Source organism: Melanerpes formicivorus, unplaced genomic scaffold (genome assembly GCF_026170545.1).
Source record: "Melanerpes formicivorus ecotype bairdi unplaced genomic scaffold, bMelFor1.0.p_v2 SCAF_22, whole genome shotgun sequence".
Lineage (NCBI taxonomy): Eukaryota > Metazoa > Chordata > Aves > Piciformes > Picidae > Melanerpes > Melanerpes formicivorus.
The window spans coordinates 11,495,397-11,520,747 of record NW_027142374.1 but is presented as its reverse complement, the minus strand read 5'-3'; the positions used below and the strand labels follow the sequence as shown (position 1 = coordinate 11,520,747).

Below are 25,351 nucleotides of genomic sequence, written 5' to 3'. Positions count from 1 at the left end.
GGGACACAGTCTCAAGCTGCGCCAGGGGAAGTTTAGACTCGAGGTGAGGAGGAAGTTCTTCACCGAGCAAGTCATTCGTCATTGGAACAGGTTGCCCAGGGAGGTGGTGGAGTCACCGTCCCTGGAGGCGTTCAAGAGGAGATTGGACGTGGCACTTGGTGCCATGGTCTAGTCATGGGGTCTGTGTTGATAGGTTGGACTTGATGATCCTCGAGGTCCTTTCCAACCTAAGTTATACTGTGATACTGTGATAATAGCTCCACCTCTGTGAAACCTTCAGCTTGCACTTCTGAATGCAATGTTCTTTTATTCTGCAAGCATTCATTGTCGCTATGAGGTCTCCCTATGACAAGAAAGACCCATAATAGTTTGCAACTGTTCTTACAAGAATCTCAAAAGCATTTTACAGTCATTCTTGTGAAACAATAGTGACAGTAGCAGTATAGCCTTTTTATGCAATTAGCCCAAGGCTATAAAGACACTTTAAGAGAACTTGAATGTCTTATCTTTGTTCACCCAACTAAAGGCAAGCTCTCTTCTCAGTAAAAATCAATGGAGGGAAACCCTAAGTAATGAGTTACAGTTAGTTTCTTTTTTCAGGTCAAGGCCAGGACATTTTTCCAAAAGTGATGTATTGTGGGTCTTTCAGTCAAAACATATTACAGAGACTCAGGGAAAAAACAAACAAAACAAAACCAAACAAAAAAACTTTCATATAGATAAATCAGACAATGGAAAAAACCAAAATGTGGACAAATCTTTTCTTTCAGCTTCCCTTTCACTTCAGATGGGCTGAGCAGAAGCCTATCTACAAATGGATTAACAGTCTGATACAAATCATGCCCAGGACATGAAAATCTGAGGACAAAAGGAGAAAGAGAAGCTAGACTCTTTCCTCCCAAGTGCAGAGCTACGAAGCTAGATGCTGCAGAAATCAAACTTGCACATTCAAAGAATGTGCTCAAAGATCATAACTGGTTTTCCTGATCCATCTCTAAACAGTCATTTAACCCATACACTAAATTACTCAAGTACACAGCTTCCTGCAGGGGTTGTTATGTCGAATGTTACCACTGTCAGCAATGTGCAGTAATCAGTCTCAAGCTGGTGAACGTGAGGGATGTTTCTGCTGTAGTTTGTCATTTAATTGGCACACTAATAACATCAGTGAGGGATGGCAATGGGTGAACTGGGGTAAACCTCAGGAAGTCTTCTCAGGACAGCCTAGCAAGCACATTCCAAACAGTTTGGAAAAAATACAACCAAAAAACATAAAACGAGTTCAATAACCTACAAGATTTTCGGTGAGGATTAACAAACTACAGGGCTCAATTTCAGCCAATCTAGACAGATTAAGCAGATTTCCTACTCTAGCTTGTACATTGCAGCTGCACTGTTTTTTAAAGTAGCCCATGCAATGTAAACACTGCACAGGATGTGAAAACATACCCACAAGAACACATACTTCATTTGACTCTCGGATCAAATCAGTAATGTCCACTTTCGGATGGTCACTCTTCGTATCGCTGAGGTTGGAGCCCTGCTGCACAGCTGGAGGCAAAGGACTGTCTTTGTTAGTGACACTGTCAAAAAATCTGCACAAAGCAAACACACAAGAAATGAGCAGGAGCACTTTATCACAACAAAATGATTAACATCAGCACCTACTGAAGAGAACAGGAAATAGCAAAGCCTATCAACATGAGTAGCACTAATATACCGTAATAGTAACACAGATAAATGTGGGAACTTGCTATCCAGAGAAGCTGTAGAGCTTCAAGCTTTAGGATTTTTTAAGGCCCAGCTAGCCAATAACATGGCTGATTTGATCTAGAGCTAGCAATAAGCCTCTTTTGAGTGGGAAGCTAGACTAGCGACTTGCCAAGGTCATTTCCACTCAGCATTCCTCTGGTTCTCTAATCCCTCCAGCACAGCTGTACTTCATAACTGGGAGAGTGGAAAAGAGGCTTGGTCTGACCTGTGACCAAGGCAATCTTAATTCCTGCAGAAGGATAAATCAAGACATGTTTGATCTGCGTCTATTCATCACAACTACATAACCAGTCTAAAAGGAACCACTAGGGAGGATGGCCAGTTCCTTTGCCAAGATCAAGGCTCTCATGTCTATGGACTGATAGCTTCCTTTTTCTTGAGGCGAGGCAAACTACTGTAATGATTCTTTCTAAATATACCAGCATGCTACAGGCTGGATTGACTGTGCAACAGATGTGTTAGTGCCAGATCAGATTCTGAAAGCAAGAGTTCAAAAGGAGTTCATTGTAACCACTAAAATTGTGGGTGTCAAGTGGAAACAGTACCTGTTTGGTTCAAGTGAAAATTAAAATTTCACCACACATTTTAAATTTTAATAATATGTTTAAACTGGATAACTGTACTCTTACTGCTTGGCTTTCTAAGTGCTAAATATTTAAATGAGTCCAGCTAGGTTTTATGGTAAGTATCAGGCTGCACGGTCTCTTAAAATAAAACTTACATCTTCCTCATCAATTCTGTCACTTTTAACCTCTTCAAACACACTTAAAACATTTAAAATTCTCACTTAAAGGAAATTCTTATTATCAGTGTTTAACAGTCATACCTTGGTGATTCCCATATCACAGTCATTTGCCAGATTAGACATTAGGAAGAAGTTCTTCACTGTGAGGGTCGTGAGACACTGGAATGGGTTGTCCAGAGAAGCTGTGGACACCCCTTCCCTGGAATTCAGACCAAGCTGGATGACACTTTAAGCAACCTGGTCTAGTGGAAGGTGTCCCTGCTCATGACAGAGGGGTTTGAACTAGTTGATCTTTAAGGTCTCTTCCAACTCAAGCCATTCTCTGCAATTATAGCAGCTGCTACACAACCTGTAAGAATCACAGTTAGACTGATACCTGTTGAGAACGGTGACTGCTTCGGCATCATCCTTGCAAGTCAGCAACTTCTCCATGTTGTATTCCAGCACTGCGAGCCCCAGCTGCAAGATTGCCTTTATTCCATCGTAGAAGAAACAGTCCACCACATTGACTGCACTTTCAATAGGCAGCACACTGATAAAAAGGGTAAGGAACCAGGAGAGAGACACCGAGGAGAAAAAAGTCATGTCCGTCATGTGGTCTGTCAACTGAGGCAGATGAACCCTGATGAGCTCCTCAAACACTGCCTGATCTACCAAGGCACCTGCAGGGGAAGGATAACAAAACCACCACCCAAATCTTAATACAGAGAGCACTGGCTGGAAATAAAGTCCCTGTCTTAACGCAACTTTGTTTGTAAATCAAGCACAGGCCTGGCTGGATGGAACCACTGCTTTTGTCCCCTCTGCTGGAAGCTATCCACCCTACGCATGGGTCCAGAGCCTTGCTGTGTGCTGTAAAGTGTATTAGCTCTTTTATGGGTGCTACTTTCAATGATCCCCCTTGACAGTATATCTTCTCTGCATTTAGAGAGAAACTTCACATCCAGTTTTCTTTAAGCACATACATCAGCAAGTAGTGAGTATGAATTCAAAGGCTAAATCTGGACCTGGAGTGACCCATTTTTCCCTTATTTAAACTGACTGAGTTTCAAATAGCTAGCATGAATTACAGCTGGAATTCCAAAAGGCCAGTAGAATAGTCTAATTGACTGTTTCCTGAGTAGTTGTGCCTACAGATCGTTATCTGAAAATCCTACTCCTGGGAAGGGGGAGTCTTGACATTCTCTGCAGCTTCCATTTTTTACCTCACAATAATGAACCAAATACCACAGCTTCTCTCTGCTGTTCAGCTTTCAGCTCACTCACTCCTTACATTTGTTCTTAACGACTGATCACTGACATTCAGTTCCAGACAGGTAAACAGACAGGAGGAGGTTACCGATGATGCGCCGATTGTAATAATCGGGTAACATCCTTTCACACACAGCAACCAAAAGCCAGAATGCTTCCTCCTCTTTGGCATACAGCAGAAGTACTGATGTCAAAATATTCATTGCCTGTAACATTGAAGCAGGAAAGGAAGCATTTACTAGGAAACACAACTGGGGTCCTTTATTGACTTTATATTCCTGACAGCACTGTACAGCATGGTTTTAGAGCACCAGGGTAACCTACAGCCACATCCAGTATAAACCTCTTCCCTCTCTATTATTGAATACACAGCATAGTATTGAAACTACATACAAACATTTATAAGTACTAAAAATCTAGTAAGAATGCAGAGGCATGTGTGAAGTGAACATCACAGCATTTAGTAAACAAATTCAAGTACATTTCATAAACTCATGCTACTTAAGTGGGATGAAATAAGCAGCTTGAACCACTGACCAAGAAACCATCATGTATATATATGCGATTGATTTTGTAAGTGCCACTATACTGCCATCATGAGCTAAGACTTAGACAACCAACACTAAGAGTATAAAAACTGCTGTACCTGACAATATCCAATCTGAGGATTCCTGTATGCATAAGCTGTAAGAACTCTTCTGAGTGCAGAAATTCCTGTGTCACTTTGGAAAGCAGGATGCTCAGGTAAGGAGCGACGTAAATCTCGTTCAATTTCATCAGTAGCTAAAGTGCAGGTTCCTAAGGACTTTTCCACCAGCTCAGTGTAATACCCAGGGTTGGATGCCATGTCATTTACAGCACCTGCCAATTGCACAGTATTAGAACAACGGTAAAGTATTTACATGATTGTCTGCACTTTGTGTAAGAATTTTTGGTGACTGAGGTACCTCATGAACCTCCAGATTACTGCAGTGATGCCTCAGAGTAATTCTACTGAAATTAATGGAATTACTCTGAAACAAAAACAGAAAAGTGAAATATAATGAAGCTTGGAGGACATCTAAGTCACTTTTCAATATGAAGTTGATTTTGACTTTTTTTTAATCTCAGGTTTTCTGGCAGACACAGTAACTTTCTGTTTGTAGAGCTGGGAACGCATTACAAAAGCCAGGCAAAGGACTGATATTTACCTACTTAACTCCATAACTTTTATGTGAGTGTCTTCCAAGACCCTGTCTTGGATCAATCTGGTAACAGAAGCATAAGTGCCTATGTAAACACTGCAAGAACACTAGCAAGGATATATCAGTGTTCACATGTAAAGCTGAATGAAGAATGTGAAATGTGTTTGTTTTGATAAATAGATCCTCTGGCACAGCAGAAAGGTCTGTTCAGGGCAACTCAGCAAGTACAACTAGCAGATAAGGTGGCCTCCTCAAAATCTGCATTTCATTTTCTGAATCTGACATAGAATAGAATAGAATAGAATAGAATAGAATAGAATAGAATAGAATAGAATAGAATAGAATAGAATAGAATAGAATAGACCAGACCAGACCAGACCAGGTTGGAAGAGACCTTCAAGATCATCGCGTCCAACCCATCAACCAATCCAACCCACCTAAACAACTAAACAATACAGGCTTCCTGTATTACCCTGATCAAGCCAGTGGCTGCTGATTCTCTAAGTGTTCCAAAGAACTGAAACAGAAAGCACACAGAGGTGTTGTAAAGCAGTGTCTTCATTCCCTGAGCCTCAAATTAACTCAGGTTAAGTGCTCTGACACACGTGTTATACAGAAGAAAGTCACAAAAGCACACTAATAGCTTTGGCAAGAGATCCCATAGGTACAGGAATGTCCATAAGTCCTGTACCTCTCATTCTTTAAGCTAAGCAACAGCATATAGCAAAAGAGCTGCCAATAACGGGGGCCAAATTCTCTACCAGGAATAAATGTGTGCATGTGTGTGTGGTAACACTGTCTCAGAAAGTTTAAATCAGAACAATTCTAATACAGTCCCACAAACATGTTATTCTTTTCAGCAAGTGAAGAGGCATTGCCAAAACTGATTGTCCCCTGCAACAGCACATATTCCTATCATTATTTTACAGTGGGGTTTGCTGTAAAAGAAGCAGGTGTAGGTTTTGTTTCAATGACTGCACAACAAAATTATCCCATTCATCATTCTGAAGTGTCTTTCTTCAGAAAGATTTGAGTAAATTGCCAGACATAAAGGCATTTTTTTGTCAGAGTGCATTCTGGCAGTAACTAGAACATTCACACAGCAGAATGCACAAAATGATTCAATTGTACTTGCTCTGCAATACCTGAGAAGAGTAGCCAGAGCTCTCCTCTTAATGCCTCTGGGATCCCTCTCACAACCAGGTCTCGAGTCTTCTTTGTTCGAAACATACTGACACCATGTCCCCGTTCCACAAAGAGGATGTTCCAGGACTGTTCCTTCATTTTTTCTTTCAGCTATGAAAAGCAGAGGACAAACAAGCATTAAGTAAACTGGAAAAGAATAGAAGAGAATAGAACCATGTCTTGCTTTCAGCTATGTTCAGGTAAACTAGAAATAACAGCACTGGCATGCATATTGATGTGTGAAATGAACGCTGATGCAAATCACAACAGTGCATAGTGTAAGGCCAATTTGAAACTATCCCAGTTTTTGTTCCTTTTGGATAAACAGTGTAACATTTTCTGGGTACAGGGTAAATCAATAGAAGAGAAAAAAGACAACATTAAATGAAAGCAGTAGAAAAGACAACCAGGAAAACCAGAGTGAAGAGAAGGTTCAGACTGCACGTGTGGTGGTAGGTTTCTGTGTGCTAATTTGGGAGGTCTGTAAGAAAAACTATGAGAAAAACTATTTATTTGGCAATGATGGCACAAAGAAATCAGGCTATCTGCAAAGTCAACTCACTATCAGAGACACCTGCTTAGTCACTCTGATAAATTAACATCTTTCAATTTCAACATGTCGACTAACCGTTCTTTGCTAACTGCAATAAAAATGTACTAACTGTTACAGATGAAATAATATCCCACAGAAACTCAACAGGCAGAACAGGTTGCTTCCTTGTTTGTTTTTTTTTTTGATTCATCATGCTTTGTTGCATTATGTTAGTTGACAGATTTGGAACAGAATGGCTAAAAATGGTGGGAAGCACACAGAGGGATGCCATGACATCAGTGCCGTTGTTCTCCAACAGTTTCTCAGTCTTTCGTCAGTTTATTTGCATGAGTTCCAAACAGCACTAGGAGAGAGTCAACAATCAGGAAGAAGACTTTGTTCTGCACAACTTGGATTAAGGAAGGGAACTATTAGCTGGAAACCACTTATGCCCATAGAGGTTTTACATTTAATCAAATATTTATCAACTGGATTTTTACAAAGCAGCAATTCCTGTCAACATAGAAGGCATCAGTGTATGCATGTGAACTTCAACAAGACCAGAATGTAAGTAAAACCTGCTTCACAAACTGAAAACTGGCAAGAAATTAGTATCATAGTATCATGGTATCAGTCAGGGTTGGAAGGGCCCACAAGGATCATCTAGTTCCAATCCCCCTGCCATGGGCAGGGACACCCCACACTAGATCAGGCTGCCCAGAGCCTCGTCCAGCCTGCTCTTAAACACCTCCAGGGACAGGGCCTCAACCACCTCCCTGGACAACCCATTCCAGGGTTTCACCACTCTCATGGTGAAGAACCTCCTCCTCACATCCAGCCTGAATCTCCCCACCTCCAGCTTCATTCCATCCCCCCATCCTACCTAGTCCTATCACTACCTGAGATCCTGAGAAGTCCTTCCCCATCCTTCTTGTAGGCCCCCTTCAGATACTGGAATTTCCCTATTCAGACAAAAATTCCCTATTCAGAAATTCCCTATTCAGACAAAAGAGAAGTTGCAGGCATTTTACCTGCAGAGTAGAGAGAGGCAGAGATAGCAGGAACAGTGAAATAGATCCTTTGTAAAGTACAAGATTACTAATACATTATTGATTAAGCACCCAAAACACAATTCAACTTCTCTGAAGCAAAGCAAGTGATGATGGGTGCCCCAGCTCAAGTGAGACTCCAGGACCAAGACAGCATGAATGTTGCCACTACATTTTCTGTGCATGCAGCAGTAAGATTGATTGTTGTTAAAGCAATTAAAGGTGCTGAGAAGTTGATTGTGTCCATTTTTGTTTGACATACTATAACAGGCAGAATGTAAAACTCTGGATTCCTTTTTCTCCTGCCCAAAGGATGTCTATTTTCTGGTGTTTCTGATATTGAACATGTCATATCTTAATTTATCCAGTTCTGCTGAAATATTTCATTTTAAAACACAACCTTTCTGTCTTCTTGCACAAACTATGGAGAAACAAAAACAGGAGGTCCTACTGCAAAAGCAATTAAAGAAACATTCTCCAGAGCATAACTTTGTTAGACAGATGTGCAGAGGAACGAAGCAAGGAAGAAATTAAGTCAGTTTCTCCATAACATTATCCTTGCCTCCAAAGAGCTTGTAGTGCCTTTGTATCTTGAAAATTCAGATAGAAAAGAAACAACTATGACAAAACAAGCAGCCAGCTCTTCCCTGAGGGGTGGAAGAAGCAGGAGGAATTAGCTCCTGAAGATAAGACACCATTATTAAACAAGATGGACAGAAAATTGAATGGAAACATGCAGAAGTATCCTCTGGACTCCAAACACAGAAAATGCAGTTGAAAGACTGGCAAAGCCCCAGAATAAATCATCAGCCTTGCTGGAATACTTTTTGAATATACTTCAGTCCTTTTCAGTTTGATGCCAAAAATCTGCTGGCTATTTTATCCCTTACCATTTTAGAGTCTAGATTCTCAGCATCCTGAGGATGGTAGACAGTCATCAGAGCTTCTGTACCGACAGTTTTGCTGTTATCTCTCTGACCCATCTTTGATGGTCCTCCATCCAAATCCTTTGGGCTGTCAGAGGCAGAGCTGGCTGTAACCTTGAAAAGGAAATAAATATCAGTGCTAGTTATAATGACAAACAATCCTTCAAGAGGCAGCAGTAATACCAGAAACCATTTTGCTTCTGGACCATCACAGTTCACTATTTTAAGTTTACTGGTACCAAATACAGGCTTCCAAGATAAATGAAATAAACACAGGCTCTGCACAGCTGGATTTTCAGGAGGCTGTACCTGGAAAATATGCATCTCTGTAGACAAAAACTTTATTATGAAAAGACAAATATTCACCATGAGAACTGGAGTAGACAGGGAGACCTGAGCATGCACCCACCTCTGGATTTATGATGTGCTGTGGACTTGCAGTTGCATTGCACTTCTTTCTGAGCTTGGCCACCAGCTGTTCAAAATCTCTAACCTCTGTGAAACGAAAAGCTGTTTTTCCTTTGGTACTGATGCTGATTCCTCTGTTGGCTGGATCTGCCTTATCCACCCCTGTAACCTATGGAAGCAAGGACACATTAATTAGGAAACAAATTTTACCAGTTCATTCCCAAAAGAGAAAACCTATTCAAAATGCACATGCCCATGAAACAATAGTACAAAGCACCACACCAGCAGAATTAGTATGGCAAGTAACAAACTCATTACTTCAAAGCTCAATGGTCTGGAGCTATTTAACACAAGGTATTAAATATTATGCAACAGATTTTCAACAGAGTACCAAATATCTTTGAAAAGGTTTTCCCAGCTGTGAGTGTTGAGCTTATTTCAAAACCTTGCCTCCTACCTGCTGAAGCCGTTATTTTATTCTTACCAAGCAGACAAAACACAGCTTTTGCAAGTAATCAAATGAAATAAGTTTCACAGGAATGAATTTCCACTGAGAATACCCTTTCAAAGACAGCTGTCATAACACATGACAGTGGGAGCTGATTTTAATTGCCATGATGGAACAGCTACAGATTACAACAGTTAATACACTTTAATAATGTAACTGAGACAACCATGAACAGCCAGACTGTCACTGCCAGTGCTTTTACATTCCTATAGGTAAAGAATTAAAGACCACTGAAATAAAATAACTGCAGTACAATGGAGCAACTAGTGAGGACAGAGGACAGAGACAATCCACAGGAACAAATTCAGAGTCAGCTTCTCCAACACAGCCTCTTCTTGTTTTTCATAGGTTTTGGAAGTCTCTATTGTTTGCAGGACTATTTACAGACAATAAAACAAATTTCCTTGTCTAGGTGGGGAACTCCAAGTGCATTGCTGAAGTTAGCTAAGCTCACCCCACTGTGTCAGGTGTCTCATGTCAGGCAGTGTGTACACAGAGTGTGTAGAGCAATTAAAGAACCTGTCTAATTTTTAGGCTACTGTAAATTATGTCTGGGTGCAGATGAAAAGCTTTTAACACTGGAAGACTAAAATGTGAGAATGGCCCAGATCACATGAAGTCAAGAGACGAATGGAGAAGGGTTTTCTTTTCCACAACTTAACTCCACAATCTAGCTATAGTACTCTGTAGAAATGTAAGTTCTCTGTCCTTTACAATATGGTCCCTACACAGTCTGCTCAGACTGTTAGATACAGTGGCACTGATACTTGTTCACTGATGACTGTCAATGGATTTTTCCATAGACTTCTGAGCAGAGACTACTGCCCAACTGTTGTAGAATTGCACTACTGAGCTAAGAAAAGCACAAAGCAGCATGATTACTACTTTCAAGATTCTACACCCTCTGCAATTTGTTACTTTTTATGTTGAGACTCACTTACCAGCTCAACTTCAAGAATTAAGCACAGGCTTTTTTATTTAAAAGAAGAAGTATTAAAAAATTTGGATTCTGCACCTAGCTACAGAAGTCAGAGTAAATAGAAAAGGGAAGGAGGATACAGGAAACAAAGCTGAAACATGAAAGCAGTTATAGAAACCTAAAACCAGAATTCCAATATGCAGTATCCAAGGTAAGGGGAGATGTATGACATCATGTAAAGGAAGCACACTATAATGAAAAGCTGCTAAATTGACATTTAACTACACAAAGTGTGTGCAAAAACTTCTGGTGTCACTGGCTCTGACTTGTAGTTTGCATTACCTCTCTTAATGGAATGATTACAGTGCACAGGCTGCCATCCTGGCTAGCAAAGCAGATGTAGTTTTCTGAAATGCACATTTTCCCATGGGTATTGTAATGACTGAATGGAACCCATAAGAAGCACTCATGGACTTCTTTCAATGTCTCTTCTTTGGGTAGCCTGAAGAATGCACTAAACTGCTCACTGTGGGCACGGCTCTCTAGGCCTCTAGATTAAAAACAAGCAAAAAAAAAAAACAGTGTAGGAGAGAGAAAAGAAAAAATTAAGTCAGTTCAAAATGTCTTTACAAATACAAAAAGTAAAAATACCTTGGGAAAAGACAGTAAAACAATCTGTGGGGTTAAGCTGGAGGGTTCAGTGTTTCACTTGGAGAGGCAACAAAGTGCAGGACCACATCTATCTATATACACCTGCTAAATGGAATATTTAAACACTTCACTAAGCAGAAATAGATTCAAGCATGCTCTTACAAATCAAAGCACTTTGCTGAATCAGGACCTAAAGGCAGTGCAGAAAAAAAACATACTAATAGCCTAATTTGCTGTCTCCCCACCCATCGGAAGAGACCATTTAAACCTGAAACAAGTTTTGGCATGACAGGAGGTCAATTACACGTAGCACATCCTGTAAACACCTGCCATGAGCTAATTCTTCACAGGTTAACTGCAGCCAGAATTGTTTGGTTGTAGAGCAACATCCCTCTCCAGCATTGCTGCCGAACTACAGTATCAATGACCCAAGAAATAGAACCTAAACCAGGTTTTATTAGCAATGTGCTGTAAAAATATTTTCCCCTTAAATCAGTGGTGCATGTAGCTTTAAGTAGGAACAACTATTAGAAAAGTTGTTTATGATCACTCCTGATTTTCAAGTAAGTAACATTTTCCAACAAAGATTTAGTCTCTCTATGTGATTTTAATTGCCTAACAACAGATTTGCTTTTCCGTGCTACTTTTCACAGTAAATAGCTCTGCTCCACTGATGAGAATCTGGGTATGTGAAAAGCTGTAAGAATTACTACACACAACAATCACACACCTTCCTTAAGAAGGCACAACCCTAAATGTCAGGTTACTTACACACACATCTTTCCAATAACCTAAAATTTTGTTGTAGACAAGGAAATCCATGCAATCGTCTGCAACTGATTGATTTTAACACCTATCTCCAGTGGCAGAAAAGCCATGCAATTATGATTCACAGATGCCTATTAAAGGACTTATTCTGCACTTTAGCCTTCTTCATCAGGCCTCTTTGGAGACACTGCAGCTCCATTTTTAATTTTCTAATCCTAAATGCTGCTAGAAGACCTTTTAACAAAATCAAACTACCATAAAACCTGTAGGTGAAGACCAGCTCTGAAAGTCTGAATCACTTCCTGCCTTCACATAGACTCTTGACTCTGCAAAGTAACAAGAAATGGCAATGCCTCACATTGCTTTGCTCCCAAATTTTAATGACACACTTGTTTAAGAGAACACCAGCTTTGCTGACATTAACATATCTCCTTGAGACAAGGATTCTTTCCCCTCTATCTAAAAAGGTACTGGGCCCAGACCAGACAGGCTCTAAGTAACGCATTACCTCTTGGTGATCTGCAGGGGGTCATGAAGGACAACGTCATTTTCAAATGTCTCCTTGTCAAAAAGTCTCCTAACAGCATAGTTTGCCAGCTGCTCCATCAGAAGAAACGTTTCACTGATGTGCAGGAACATGGAAAAATAGTGATCTTCCCCATGGGCACACACATGAATGCTCTCTGTCAGAATCACGTTGGAAGTTTTCTCGAGTTTTGATATTTCGTCCCAGGAGATAATAAGTTTTACTGAAAATAACCATCATAAGTGGATGTGAGTCACTTCTCATTAGCTGCTACCTTCATGTCAAAAAGAAGCAGTAGTCAACAGCACTAACAAAATACGATTAAGCCAACACAAATGAGAACACACTTGGAAAGGGCTACAAACTCACACACACAACAAACACTCCTTTTATAATTTCTACTAAATAATTCCATTATCCAGCAGATATTTTATAGAAGGAAAAACATTAAACACAAGCTTACATCACCTTTTCTTTGCTCTCCTGTGAAACTGCAAACAAACACCATCACATAAGCTACCTCACATTAACTTTTCACCAATAGGGCTTCTAAAAGTAAGTTGAGAGAGAAAGCGGCTGGAGAGGTGGGCACAAGCCAACCTCATGAAGTTCAATAAGAGCAAGTGCAGGGTCCTGCATCTGGGTCGAGGCAATCCCAGGCACAAATCCAGGCTGGGCAGGGACTGGCTGGAAAGCAGCCCTGAGGAGAGAGACTTGGGGGTGCTGGTGGACAAAAAGCTCAACATGAGCTCTCAGTGTGCACTTGCAGCCCGCAAAGCCAATCAGATCCTGGGCTGCATCAGGAGAAATGTGGCCAGCAGGTCGAGGGAGGTGATCCTCCCCCTCCACTCAGCTCTGGTGAGACCCCACCTGGAGTACTGCGTCCAGTTCTGGAGCCCCTATTACAAGAGGGATATGGACGTGCTGGAACGTGTCCAGAGAAGGGCCACAAGGATGATCAGAGGGCTGGAGCACCTCTCCTATGAGGGCAGACTGAAAGAGTTGAGGCTGTTCAGTCTGGCTCCAAGGTGACCTAATTGTGGCCTTCCAGTATCTGAAGGGAGCCTACAAGAAGGCTGGGGAAGGACTTCTCAGGATCTCAGGTAGTGATAGGACTAGGGGGAATGGAATAAAGCTGGAGGTGGGGAGATTCAGGCTGGATGTGAGGAGGAAGTTCTTCACCATGGAGTGGTGAAACCCTGGAATGGGTTGTCCAATGAGGTGGTCGAGGCCCCATCCCTGGAGGTGTTTAAGAGCAGGCTGGATGAGGCTCTGGCCAGCCTGATCTAGTGTGGGGTGTCCCTGCCCATGGCAGGGGGTTTGGAACTGGATGATCCTTGTGGTCCCTTCCAACCCTGACTGATACTATGATACTATGTGTTTGTATTTGGAAGAATTATGCCCCTTAGCTCTGCATTTCCCAATACAAATTAATATTAGCTTAGGAAGGATCCTAGTTTCTTTGAGCCTAATGTTTTTCATATAAATACAGTTATAGGTCAGACTATTAGAGGCATTTGTTCGGGCATTTCAAGCTTATGTTTCACAGAATGAAAAAAGATGTGCAGTTATCACGTGTGCGCAGTGTATCCAGGTAACCACTGGATGAAGCCTGTGTGAATAACTGCAATCCTCACAGGCTGAATATGCAACATGAACTCAAGATGACAGACAACTTTTAGTCACAGTCAACTGTACCAGGTCCGCCTTCTTTCTGAAGCTTATATAGAGGAAGAAAACTAACGGACGTCAAGTAGCAATTGACACAAATGTATTCATCTTCATGAAGTATTTTATGTTTGCAGGGTTTTGTCAACAATAAAATGTGAGGGATTAGGTTTAGCACCAAGGCTTACTTACCTTCTGCTCCCAGCAAAAATGAGTAAAAGCTAAGGAAGTTGGTACTAAGATAAAGCCATCCCTGACAGGGCACTCTGCCCTTCCAGTAACTGCATGAGTAATAGGTAACCAACTTCTCCTGCTCAGGCAATCCAAAACATTTTTCAAACTTCATAAGACCTTCACGAAACTTCTCAGGATCATCTTCTTTTACAAAAGAACCTTTCCCCTCTTCAGCAATCAAACCCTAAAATACAACAACCAGTTATTGTATATATGCTTACGTGTGGGTGGGTGTCATATACGCTCCTACACACATACAAGGAGAATGCTAAGGACCAGGAAGAACAGTGCAAGGATCAGAACCCAAGACACAATTCAAATGTCCTATTTCAGACTCATCTTTCAAGTTCCCCCACAGTTTAGGCAAGACACATGTTCCCTCTTCTGAAATATTTTCCTCAACTGCAAGAATTCCTGGGCTAAAGATTCAGCACATATAAACTGTTGCAACTTCACAAAAATATACTACATGTTTCTCAAGCATTATTCAAATTATGATGAAATAATTTATCAACTGTTTTAGACCACTACCTGAAGGCACGTGGTGGATCATTTACATCAAACAACCTTACTGAAGCGTGGGGGGCATAAATAGGAACAACAGAGTGTGTTGGAGTTAACAGCCACAATCAGAAGTATGTAGCATTACAATGCCAGCCTTTTGTGTTCTAAGGAGGACCTATTAGCAGTGTACATTTAGAGGGAAAAAATACTTAGCCTCTCCCAGTTATGTCATGTGCCTGTTACTTACTCTTATCTTTCCCTGGACAAAGCTTGTGATATCTTCATTTGAATCAAATACTGATAAAGTTGTCATAACATTGTGTTCTAACCAGTCCCAGTGTTCTGTTATTTCTTCTCTGCTGGATCCTGGTTGAAAGAGAAAGTGAGCATTACTTACAATTAGAACAGACTTTAATTGTTCCACTACAAACAATAATCAAGAGAATACTTAGGGAATTCCCAATTCACAGAGTAATTTAGATACCCAAGTCCAAATCGCAAGTCTCAAATTTCCTGCCCAACTCTTGTGCACACTAAAAATGTATTTGGTGTACATTAAAAATATGCACTGCTGTGTTTTTTTCTTTAAGCATTTCATGCAGCTATATGTTTAGCCTTTACATCCAGAAGCACCTCAGCTTTGTCAACATTGTGTAGCTCAGTGCTGAGCCCCACTTGGACTGACAGTTCCTTCAGCCCAGCGCTACCTTCTCAACACGGACATCAGAGCATACCTCGAACACTCCCAGTCCAGTAGTCTAAGAAGGTGGGAAGTGTGAGATCAAATTCATGGGACTAAGAAGAAAATTCAATTTGGGTCTTTGATATCCTCAGCTTTGATCACTGGCCACAGTAGTTGCCAGAGAACTCCAAGACAGGCCTGCTGTGCAAAATCCCTTCTAACATGTGCAAGGATGCAAAGGATGCACCCAAGGAGGCAGCAAAGATTTCTCTTTAGATACTTGAAACAATCATTTATGCTACTAACAACAATCAACTACTACTTACACAGTTTTATTTCATTTTCTATCACATTTTAAATCTATTTCTATCCATGCTAAAGCTTAGGCAAGCACCATTCTGGAAACAATGTTATCCTACCTACAATAAAGTTCTGCTTTTGCTGTAGTGCCAAACACCACATTATTTGCATGCAGCTGTAGGCTCCTGCAAGAGGACAGAAGCACAGCTATACCCCATATGGAAAACATACACCAGATGTAACTCCTGATGCAGGGAAAAAGGCTCATTGATGATACAAGCTGAGGGACCCTTGAAATGACATTTGGCACCACCAGAATTAGCATTGTTTTCATTTGGACTCTCTGGGACTCAAAGTCACAGGAATAAGGGCTGTTTCCTTTCATTTCATTACATATGTGCAAAGGAAGAGTAACTTAAACCCCCTGTTATCAATAGCCATAGGAAATGTAGAAACTATACTATAAATATTGCATCTCCAAACACCTTTGAGAGAAGCCAACCTTGTTACTTTATTTACTTTACACTACTTTTTAATCTAAGCTTCAGAGAGCTCTCACCTACTATATGGTGAATGTCACTGTAAATTTATATCAAAGAAAAGCCTGTCTCACCTGAACTTTCCAGAAATAGGTTTAGATTACTGGTTTACTTGAAATACAAAGGCACACTCTGACCCACCAGCCACTTCTCTAATTAGGAAAACGTGGCAGGTCAGCCACATTCTTTTTGCATAGTTACAAAACAGGCAACTGGTAACAAGGCAAGAAGCAGAGATGACACTAGTGTAACAAGAGTAGTAGTAGGTAAGTAGAGGTTCAGTTCATTCAACAAAGTCAGTTCTTTAAAGACAGATGTCACTCCATCAGATGGTAGGAGACAGGGAAAGAGAAGGAAAAAACAACTGCATAGGTTTGAATAAAGGGACTCTAGGATAATATTAATTGGCAGTTCCATCCTCTGCTGTAACACCAACAAATAAAACCAGTCAGCATAATCCCAGACTATCAATGCCCCTAACCAAGAACACACCTTTAACAATTTATTTTTCTCTCAATTTACTTTGCAAAGGCTAATTAGACAACTTTCCAGGGACTCCACAGAATTAAAGTTGCCTTGGGAATGAAGAGAAATTGCTCCAAATAAAGTTAAACAGGCTGCACTACACAAGTGGATTTGCAACAACACTTTAAAAAATTTTATGAACAGTAATTAACACAGCAACTAAATCACAAACTAATTACTCTTCTCAGACTACACATGTAAGCAATTACTTGAGTCACAGTGTGAGTCAGAGGCACAGATGTGACACAGTGAAGATTAAACTTTTTAGCAAATATTCAAATGAATTAGGAGCACTATTTCCTTAATATCTAATAGCAGGAACAAAATGTAGTGTCTTCAATTGCTTTGCCTCACAGAAGGAACAAATTGTTTTCTAACACAAACTACAACTACTTTACATAGGCTTCTGCTGTAAAGTATAATTATGCAGGAGAGAATTTATATAGGTTCAGTCCTAAAGTGGAGATTATTTTCACAAGGGGTGACCTTGTTCAGTCTGCACACCTGTTCAGTCTGCAGAAGAGAAGGCTCCGAGGTGACCTCATTGTGGCCTTCCAGTATCTGAAGGGGGCCTACAGGAAGGCTGGGGAAGGACTTCTCAGGATCTCAGGTAGTGATAGGACTAGGGGGAATGGAATGAAGCTGGAGGTGGGGAGATTCAGGCTAGATGTGAGAAGGAGGTTCTTCAACATGAGAGTGGTGAAACCCTGGAATGGGTTGTCCAGGGAGGTGGTTGAGGCCCCATCCCTGGAGGTGTTTAAGACCAGGCTGGATGAGGCTCTGGGCAGCCTGATCTAGTGTGGGGTGTCCCTGCCCATGGCAGGGGGGTTGGAACTGGATGATCCTTGTGGTCCCTTCCAACCCTGAATGATACTATGATACTATGACCTGATGGCATTAGAATCCCCCACAGTATATTTACAACATACTCATTAGCAGTACCTTTACTGTAGCCTCACTATCAGATCTTACTTCTTCAGAACCAGTTCTAAAAATTTACATACTGCCAATACACAAACTGTTCAAATTCTGTCCACTTCATAAGGCTGCTCTTTGAAAGTGACTTGCAGTGAATGTCATTAAATTGATATTAAACAGTTCTCTGCCCTTCAGAGAAGTCCTTGCAGAAGGTGAACAAGAGCAGATTAACAGCACATGCAATGTGTAAACTATTAACTAAACACCTAAAGGAACAAATCTGCATAATGAAAGCAGCTAAATGTATATCCCTGTGTATTCATAACACAGCAGTAAGTAATGCAATGTAGCAACAGCACAGCACTTTTTTGGTGGAATTACTCAAGCGTGTGTTTTTGCAGAATGGTAGATTATCTGCAAAGCTCATCTTCTGCCACAGGCAGGTAAAAGGAAAGCCCAGACTGTGGAGAAGTCTATATGGAGCCTTGCTTCTTTAAAGAACATTGATTAAAAAATGTAAAAAAAAAAAGGCATGGAAAATTAATTAAAAGGCATGGGTCTTTTTCACTGTAATTATAGAGGCTTTCAGATTGTTCAAGGAACATTAGGAGTTATTAATTCCACAGCAGTGACTTTTATGACAATAATAATGAATTCAATACAAAGACAAGACCATGCCTCAGAAGGAAAACTGGTGATGCATGAGACTAAGTACTCTCAGCTTTTGGATTGGAGGACTCTCTGGACACCCACTATTTAAGCAGTCTGTATAAAGGAATTAAGATTCTATTTTCAGGAGAAGCTGTGAAACTTAAATATAAAAAACCCCACAACGAAATAAACCCATGCATGCTATGAAGAAGCATGCTCTAAGAAAACTCACACACTCCACTCTTAAAGTTAGTTGTCTTTTCCATTTCCTACTGACTAATAACACCACTTGAGAAAGGGTACTTGATGGACTACTGCACAATAGACTTGTGAGACTCTTAAAGGTCTTTTCCAAACGAAATGATCCTATGATTCTGTGAGGAAGAATTCAGCTCTGACCATAACTGGGAACCTGGCTTATTCTAATTACCAAACAGAGTAGAAGAAACCATCAGAATAAAGAGCTCCTGCTGCTCTTGCCTACAGTATATGGGGTATTCTCAAGGGTACTATCATCCTGAACTGTGCCATATTACACTTGCAGCTTACAGAAGAAAAGATTGTGCCTCTGTTATTCTAGGAAAACATCAAGGCTTTAGTACTTGACGGACTACTGCAGGAGACAGGCAATCTGGAGTTGCAGTATGGAGAGTCCATAGATACATTCAGAAAAACTGGAATCACACACTGCTGTCAACCACAGCTTTGCAAATGATTTTAAACCATTTAGAGGTCTCAGGAATTAATTCTGATGAGAGAGGATTAACCCAAAAATGGATTCCATACTTAGTTCCCTCATTTTTCACTCTATAAACTCAGCTTCTAAATCATGGTACATACCACATGCAATGGACCAGTAGACTTGGGAGTCTGGTGTCTGATGCAGGATGCGAAATGGGGCAACTTTCGATGTAGAATCCAACACCGCATCTAATGTTCCCACAAGAAGACCTGTTGTGTTCAAGAAAATGTATACAGCACAGTGAAGCTAAGGCTTTGAAATGTCCACTCATTTCTGATTCCCTTCTTAGTGAAGAGAAATGCTACCCAAGTAAGGACTAAGGAATTCTGAGAAAATCGACACAAATGAGTAGAGCAAAAAATGCTCCCAGAGGAACCTCACTGGGAGGTGATGGTGTTTTGATCCAGTGAAAGCCATTATAAACACAAAACAAGGGTGAAGAAGTTTTCTGAGATGACTGCCCCCCCTTGGAAGCCACAGCCATGTAGTAAACCAGAGGACATCGTAAAAGGGAGTTCCCAGACTTCAACAATCACAAGCAATAATTAAACTACCTCTTAATTAGTCATTTATTGTTGTTCTGTTTTCCAGTCACAGCAAACAGCTATTAGCAGACTGTAATTCTGTTACATCTGATATTTATGAAAACCCCGCTGTTTTCCCATGACACCACCATACTGTACTTCCTCTACACAGAAAAGTTTTACAGAACTGCAAAGTATGAGACAAGAATGCCTAAACCAAACCAAAGCAAAAGCAGTCATCCAAAGAGAAGCTGCAAAGTCTGTTTCACAAACCTGCTGAGATCATAGATGCAAAGCATTTATCCCCCCCCAAAAATGTAATTAATGTAGAGAGCTTGTATGCAAGGTTAATTTATCACTTATAGCATCTCCATGTAGCCTTCCATGTTTAATAGAAAACAATCTTTTGATTCAGGTTTTTAATATTCCATAAAAGCATTAGACTTGGAGAATTTCAAATGGATCCCTCAAAAGTTATTTCAGAATTTGTAGGTTGGCTTCTGGTACTTTTTGTTCCACTTTCTTCCCATTAACCCCTTCCCAAATTCTGAAAAATAACAACTGTGAAAGCAAAGTAAGACAAAATTGAGATATCCAGACAATCATCCTCAGAACATGGTTTTCCTAAGGATTCACCTTCAGAATTGGAATCACAGAATACTGGAAGAGACCATGAAGATCATCCAGCCCAAATTCAGCACAAAGCCTGTGACTGCCTTATTGTGGCTACTCATGATACAGAATACTTTTGTTTCTCTTAAACAAACAAACAAAACCACAAAAGTTTCAGTCTGGAGAAGAGAAGGCTCCGAGGTGACCTAATTGTGGCCTTCCAGTATCTGAAGGGGGCCTGCAGGAAGGCTGGGGAAGGACTTCTCAGGATCTCAGGTAGTGATAGGACTAGGGGGAATGGAATGAAGCCGGAGGTGGGGAGATTCAGGCTGGATGTGAGGAGGAAGTTCTTCACCATGAGAATGGTGAAACCCTGGAATGGGTTGTCCAGGGAGGTGGTTGAGGCCCCGTCCCTGGAGGTGTTTAAGACCAGGCTGGATGAGGCTCTGGGCAGCCTGATGTAGTGTGGGGTGTCCCTGCCCATGGCAGGGGGATTGGAACTAGATGATCCTTGTGGTCCCTTCCAACCCTGACTGATACTATAGTACTATGATACTATGAAAAGCCAAATGAAACCAGAAGTATATAATAATAAAAATATATATCTAAATGCCAGTATGTTGCATCAACCAAAACTATTCTCTTCTCTGCAGTTCATAGACTGTAAGTGACTGCTGGATAGTAGAATTTTTTGGTATTTTCTAGCTGAAGTCAGACATTGAATAGATCACATTTATGTCTGTGTAAAGAGCTCTGCCTTACTGAATGAGTCAGAGCTGGGCTGATCTCAAAATTGGATTTGATTCAGCAAATGTTTTATTCTTTCATTCACAATTCTCCTAATGCCATTTTCTGTTACGATATTCAGTAAGAGGACATTAACCACCATTTATAAGGTTTATGAAACTGCTCAGCTTGAGAGAATGATTATAACAGTTCTCTCAAAAGCAGTATTCCTCAAAATGCCCTCACAGTTTCTGTCATGGGAGGTCACTAGATTTTTAGACATGTTAAACTGCACCAGGTTAGTATCAGTTAGCTAAAGGTTGCCTCCAGTCACTACTGCTTTGTGTATAAATGTGATATGCACTGCAGATTTGGGTTTAAGCTGATAAAGAACATTATGAACTAATTCCATGGCTATGGCCACTGGCTTAATTGTGAGGAATCAGCAGAGACTCACCTTCTTATCTTAGGCCTAAAAGTGCTCTGTGAGGACAGAGGACACCTCACAGCAAGAAAGCCTAAAGTAACCTTAAGAGAGGTTTCAAGCAGGTATGTCCTAAACACCTAAAATGTCTAGATTTGGAGAAGTGTCAAGGTGAAGAATAAAAATTATTAACTGCCATTTTTTTGGTACAATAAAGTCAACCTGTTAACAAAGTGTGAATTGAAAAGGAAAACAAAAATAATCTTATACAACTGCAAGGAATAAATTCAATAGTAGTATGTGAGAGATTGATTTACTACAAAATTGAAATCCATTGTGTAAATAAAACAATTTGCAAAGACAAATGCAAGCATCCCAACTACAGTTGAAATGGACTGCAATTTTCAGCAAAACCAGGTTTGGGTTTCTTATGGAAACCCAAACTACCAGAGTAGCACAGCAGACACTAAGCATTTTCTACAAAGGCTTCTCAGCACAGGGTATCATCACAGGGGAGAAACACACATCCAGAGTGAATTGTTGTCAAATGACAACACAGGAGACCCAAACTATACATCTGTACTGCAGTAAATATTTATTTGCAGAGACAGGATAAAGCTTTCGTCCATAACCACAAACAGACTCTTTTGGATAGGTTTTAAAGAACAGACTGAAGCCCCTAAGATACAAATACACACTGTGGAAAGTATGAACAGCCATCATCTCTGCATATTTGATTTAAAACATGTGAAATACGACTTGTGAATAACACCCTTTTCCCTATTTCCTCAAAACTCTCTTTTTGCTTTATTTTATTTCCCAAGGGAACTTGACCACGTGACTAAGAAACCTCAGTTTAATGGAATACTCAGTATGGGCTGAGAAGCAAATGTTCTCAGCCAGCTGAGACAGAAAACAGGTTCAAGCCTTCAGAGAAAAAAGATGCCAGCTCTATTTACAATAACTCAAGTCCATTATGATCAATGGTCGTAACTCAGGAAAGACAATGGTGTGTATCCAAGCCTGTGTGTAGAACTATCTGTGGCAATAGAGATAACCTTGAAAGCAGGGAAAATTAGAAGCACAACTCTGACAAAAGAGAAGTTACTCATCTCCTTGGTAAGTACAGAGAAAGGCACTGCAAATATCACAGTTCCTCCTTATCCTTGCTTCTGTATAGCTGCATAACATAAATTGAGAAGAGTGTGCTGGTCATTTTCTTACCTGTCATGCCCAAATGTGAATATGTTGTTGTTTATATCTCAATTCTATGAGCAGCAAAACAATCTTTGCTACTGCTGCTGGGAAAAAAAATGCAGCAGAGATCATTTCAGATCTTTATTAACCATCACTTTTTCCTTTTGACTCCTTTCAAATTCAGGACCCAGAGTAAGCAAGCTATACCAAACAGTGTGCTAGAACACCAATAAATATCCATTGTTTCTGCATTTTACTCTAGTATTGCTTAGTTAGAAATGTCACAGCACCTTTGAGTTTTGAAAAGCAAGCATCTTCTTTACTACATACTGCTTTGCTACAAAGAACTTTCCTCTCCTGCAGGAGAGGAATAGATTGCTTTAAGTTTGTGCAAAGATTACAAAGTATTTTTTTTTAATTGGACAACCACAAAATTCTGTTGCTGACAAGGTTCTCACTGTTGACATCCACTTCTTGGTAATACTTTGACATTACTCCTTTTGACAGATGCCACATAAGGAATACTTCCCCAGAGCACACATGCAAGCCTAGCTCTGTCTCCTTTTCCACTGAACCCTTATGCTAGCAATTACAACATCTTTTAAAAAGCAAGAATAGGACCAGGAGCCTTCTACAGATTCAGGGTGGCAGTAAGTGTTGCAGGGAATCCACAACTCGAAGAGTTTGGGGGTTTTCTCTACCTTTTCAAGCACTGTACATAAAACAAGCAGAGAAGTGTAGTTCCAACCATTGGTAAGTTTTTCCTCCACTCACACTGCCATTTTACTTAAATGTCTCAAGCAGAATGGAGCAATTTGAAGTAATGGAAGCAGAAAACATACCTAATTTGTTCACATTTCTGAGAAAGACTGGCATTTTATCACACCAAGTACTCATTCTTGTAACAACTCCTAGAATACTGGTTTCCTAATTAAGGTCCTATCTGAACAGTAACCAAAGCAATGTCTTTGTGACCAACATCCATCTCACTAGACACTGGTTGCAGCACATACATGCACAACACAGGGTTGGTGTTATCATAACTGTGCTTCAGCACATGGGCCTTTTGCATTTTGCTTAACTATATTCTTATCAGTAGACTCCAGAAAACCTATGCAGCCCTCCCACAGTGGCTCTGCAGAAGACAGAACAACCAGAGGACAGCAGTCACACGGTTGCACTGCCAGACATACAACAACAGTCTATTGCACACTGAATTACCAGCTGTAGAACTGGACAAACAGGTTACAGTATCTGTATCCTAAGGTGAGGTCTAAGGAAAGAAAGAGAATGAAACATAAAGCTAAGCAGGCACATACCTGCAGGGAGAGAGTCAAGGCTAAGAAAAACCAGCACAAGATATTTCTGTCCATTTCCACCAGCTGTACTAATGTGTGCATGGTCACAAGCCATACAAGCCGAGAGTATCATCTACAGATCCAAACTGCTCATGCCAGTCATTACAGAAGGTCATACAAACAAACCTAACTGCAGCCTTCTTTCTAAACCCAGGATAGCACCAGAATTCCCAGACTTCCTTCAGGGGCATCTGCTGCCATCTCTCCTTGGTCTGTACCTTCTCCAAGCTATTGTCTGCCTTCTCAAAACTCACATCTCCCCTTCTTCAAGTTTCCCTTGCCAAGTGTACTCCTGTATTCTTGAGAATCCTTTACTGCTGCCTCCTCAGCTAGTCCCCTTACTGCTGTTCAAACCCTGCTGCCCTGTCCATCTTTCTTCCCACTCCTGCCTTGAAGCACTGTCCCTTTCATCCTTCAAGCCTTGCACTGTTACCTGGCCTCTCATTCCTAACTTCCCAGTCCCTCAGTGCTGCCAGCCACTTCTAGCCTTACCTCACCAGCTGAAAAATGCTGTTCAGGAGAACAAGATTTTGTTTGGCACATTTGCAACGACCTAGTAGGACAAAAGCAGTTAATTGTTGTTTGTTTGTTTGCTGTTGTACTGTTGTTTTTTTCCTACAGTAAGGGCTTCTTTTCTTCAGGGACACATACCAATATAAAACTAAAACCAAGCATAGCAAATTATGCTACCTTATACCTAGGACAAGCACAAATGCACCTACATTTTTTACCATTTTCTTGTTAATCTTTCCTAATCAGAATTTTAATTCAGTAACATGTCAGCCTTTTTATTTCTGGCTGGTGAAGAACATTCACTTGCACAGATGAAATCTGTATGAATCATTGTGAGAAAGGCTACAGAAATAAAATGCAAAAATGCCACAATAAAAAAAAAAAACAAACCAGAAATGGCACACTACAGGAACTAGCCCATTCAAGTGGTTTTCCACTCTGTCAGATGTCATCAAGGACAAAAGACTAGTATTAGAAGCCTCACCTTCAACAAAAACAAAGGGCACTAGGAGGCCCCAGCTGTTTGTCCAGCTGTAAGCCCAGGAGGGTATTTTTAAATTAACAACTCTATTTCTTATCATTTTTAGTCACAGCTCCTGAATGAATGTTATCACAGAGAAATACAACCTTCATACTGACTCACCTTCCTTGGCTTCTAAAGCCAACAGAGAAGAGAATGGCCTATCTAGTCTGATAACCACAAGACTTCCAAGGTTGCAAAATACTACCCATGGTTTGAAGCCAAAACTTAACATTATCTATCTATCTACCTACCTACCACCTCATGATATCCCTAGAACAGAATCTGA

At 40.6% G+C, this 25,351-nt stretch overlaps 1 protein-coding gene across 2 annotated transcripts in view; it reads right to left on the bottom strand.

The window, feature by feature from the left end:
• TBC1D8B (TBC1 domain family member 8B) overlaps positions 1 to 25,351 on the bottom strand; it is a 35,051-nt gene that overhangs the window by 8,259 nt on the left and 1,441 nt on the right. Inside the window, exons 2-13 of one of the 2 annotated variants that reach the window (XM_068152174.1) lie at positions 19,287 to 19,397; positions 15,079 to 15,197; positions 14,286 to 14,511; positions 12,408 to 12,648; positions 10,823 to 11,030; positions 9,055 to 9,222; positions 8,610 to 8,759; positions 6,099 to 6,249; positions 4,416 to 4,630; positions 3,858 to 3,975; positions 2,895 to 3,180; positions 1,466 to 1,595 (exon numbers count right to left, since the gene is read on the bottom strand). In XM_068152174.1, coding sequence (XP_068008275.1) covers positions 1,466 to 1,595; positions 2,895 to 3,180; positions 3,858 to 3,975; positions 4,416 to 4,630; positions 6,099 to 6,249; positions 8,610 to 8,759; positions 9,055 to 9,222; positions 10,823 to 11,030; positions 12,408 to 12,648; positions 14,286 to 14,511; positions 15,079 to 15,197; positions 19,287 to 19,397 — 2,123 coding nt within the window. Of the gene's footprint in view, positions 1 to 1,465; positions 1,596 to 2,894; positions 3,181 to 3,857; positions 3,976 to 4,415; positions 4,631 to 6,098; positions 6,250 to 8,609; positions 8,760 to 9,054; positions 9,223 to 10,822; positions 11,031 to 12,407; positions 12,649 to 14,285; positions 14,512 to 15,078; positions 15,198 to 19,286; positions 19,398 to 25,351 lie in introns of those variants that run through there. The other variant, XM_068152175.1, reaches the window with a different exon arrangement.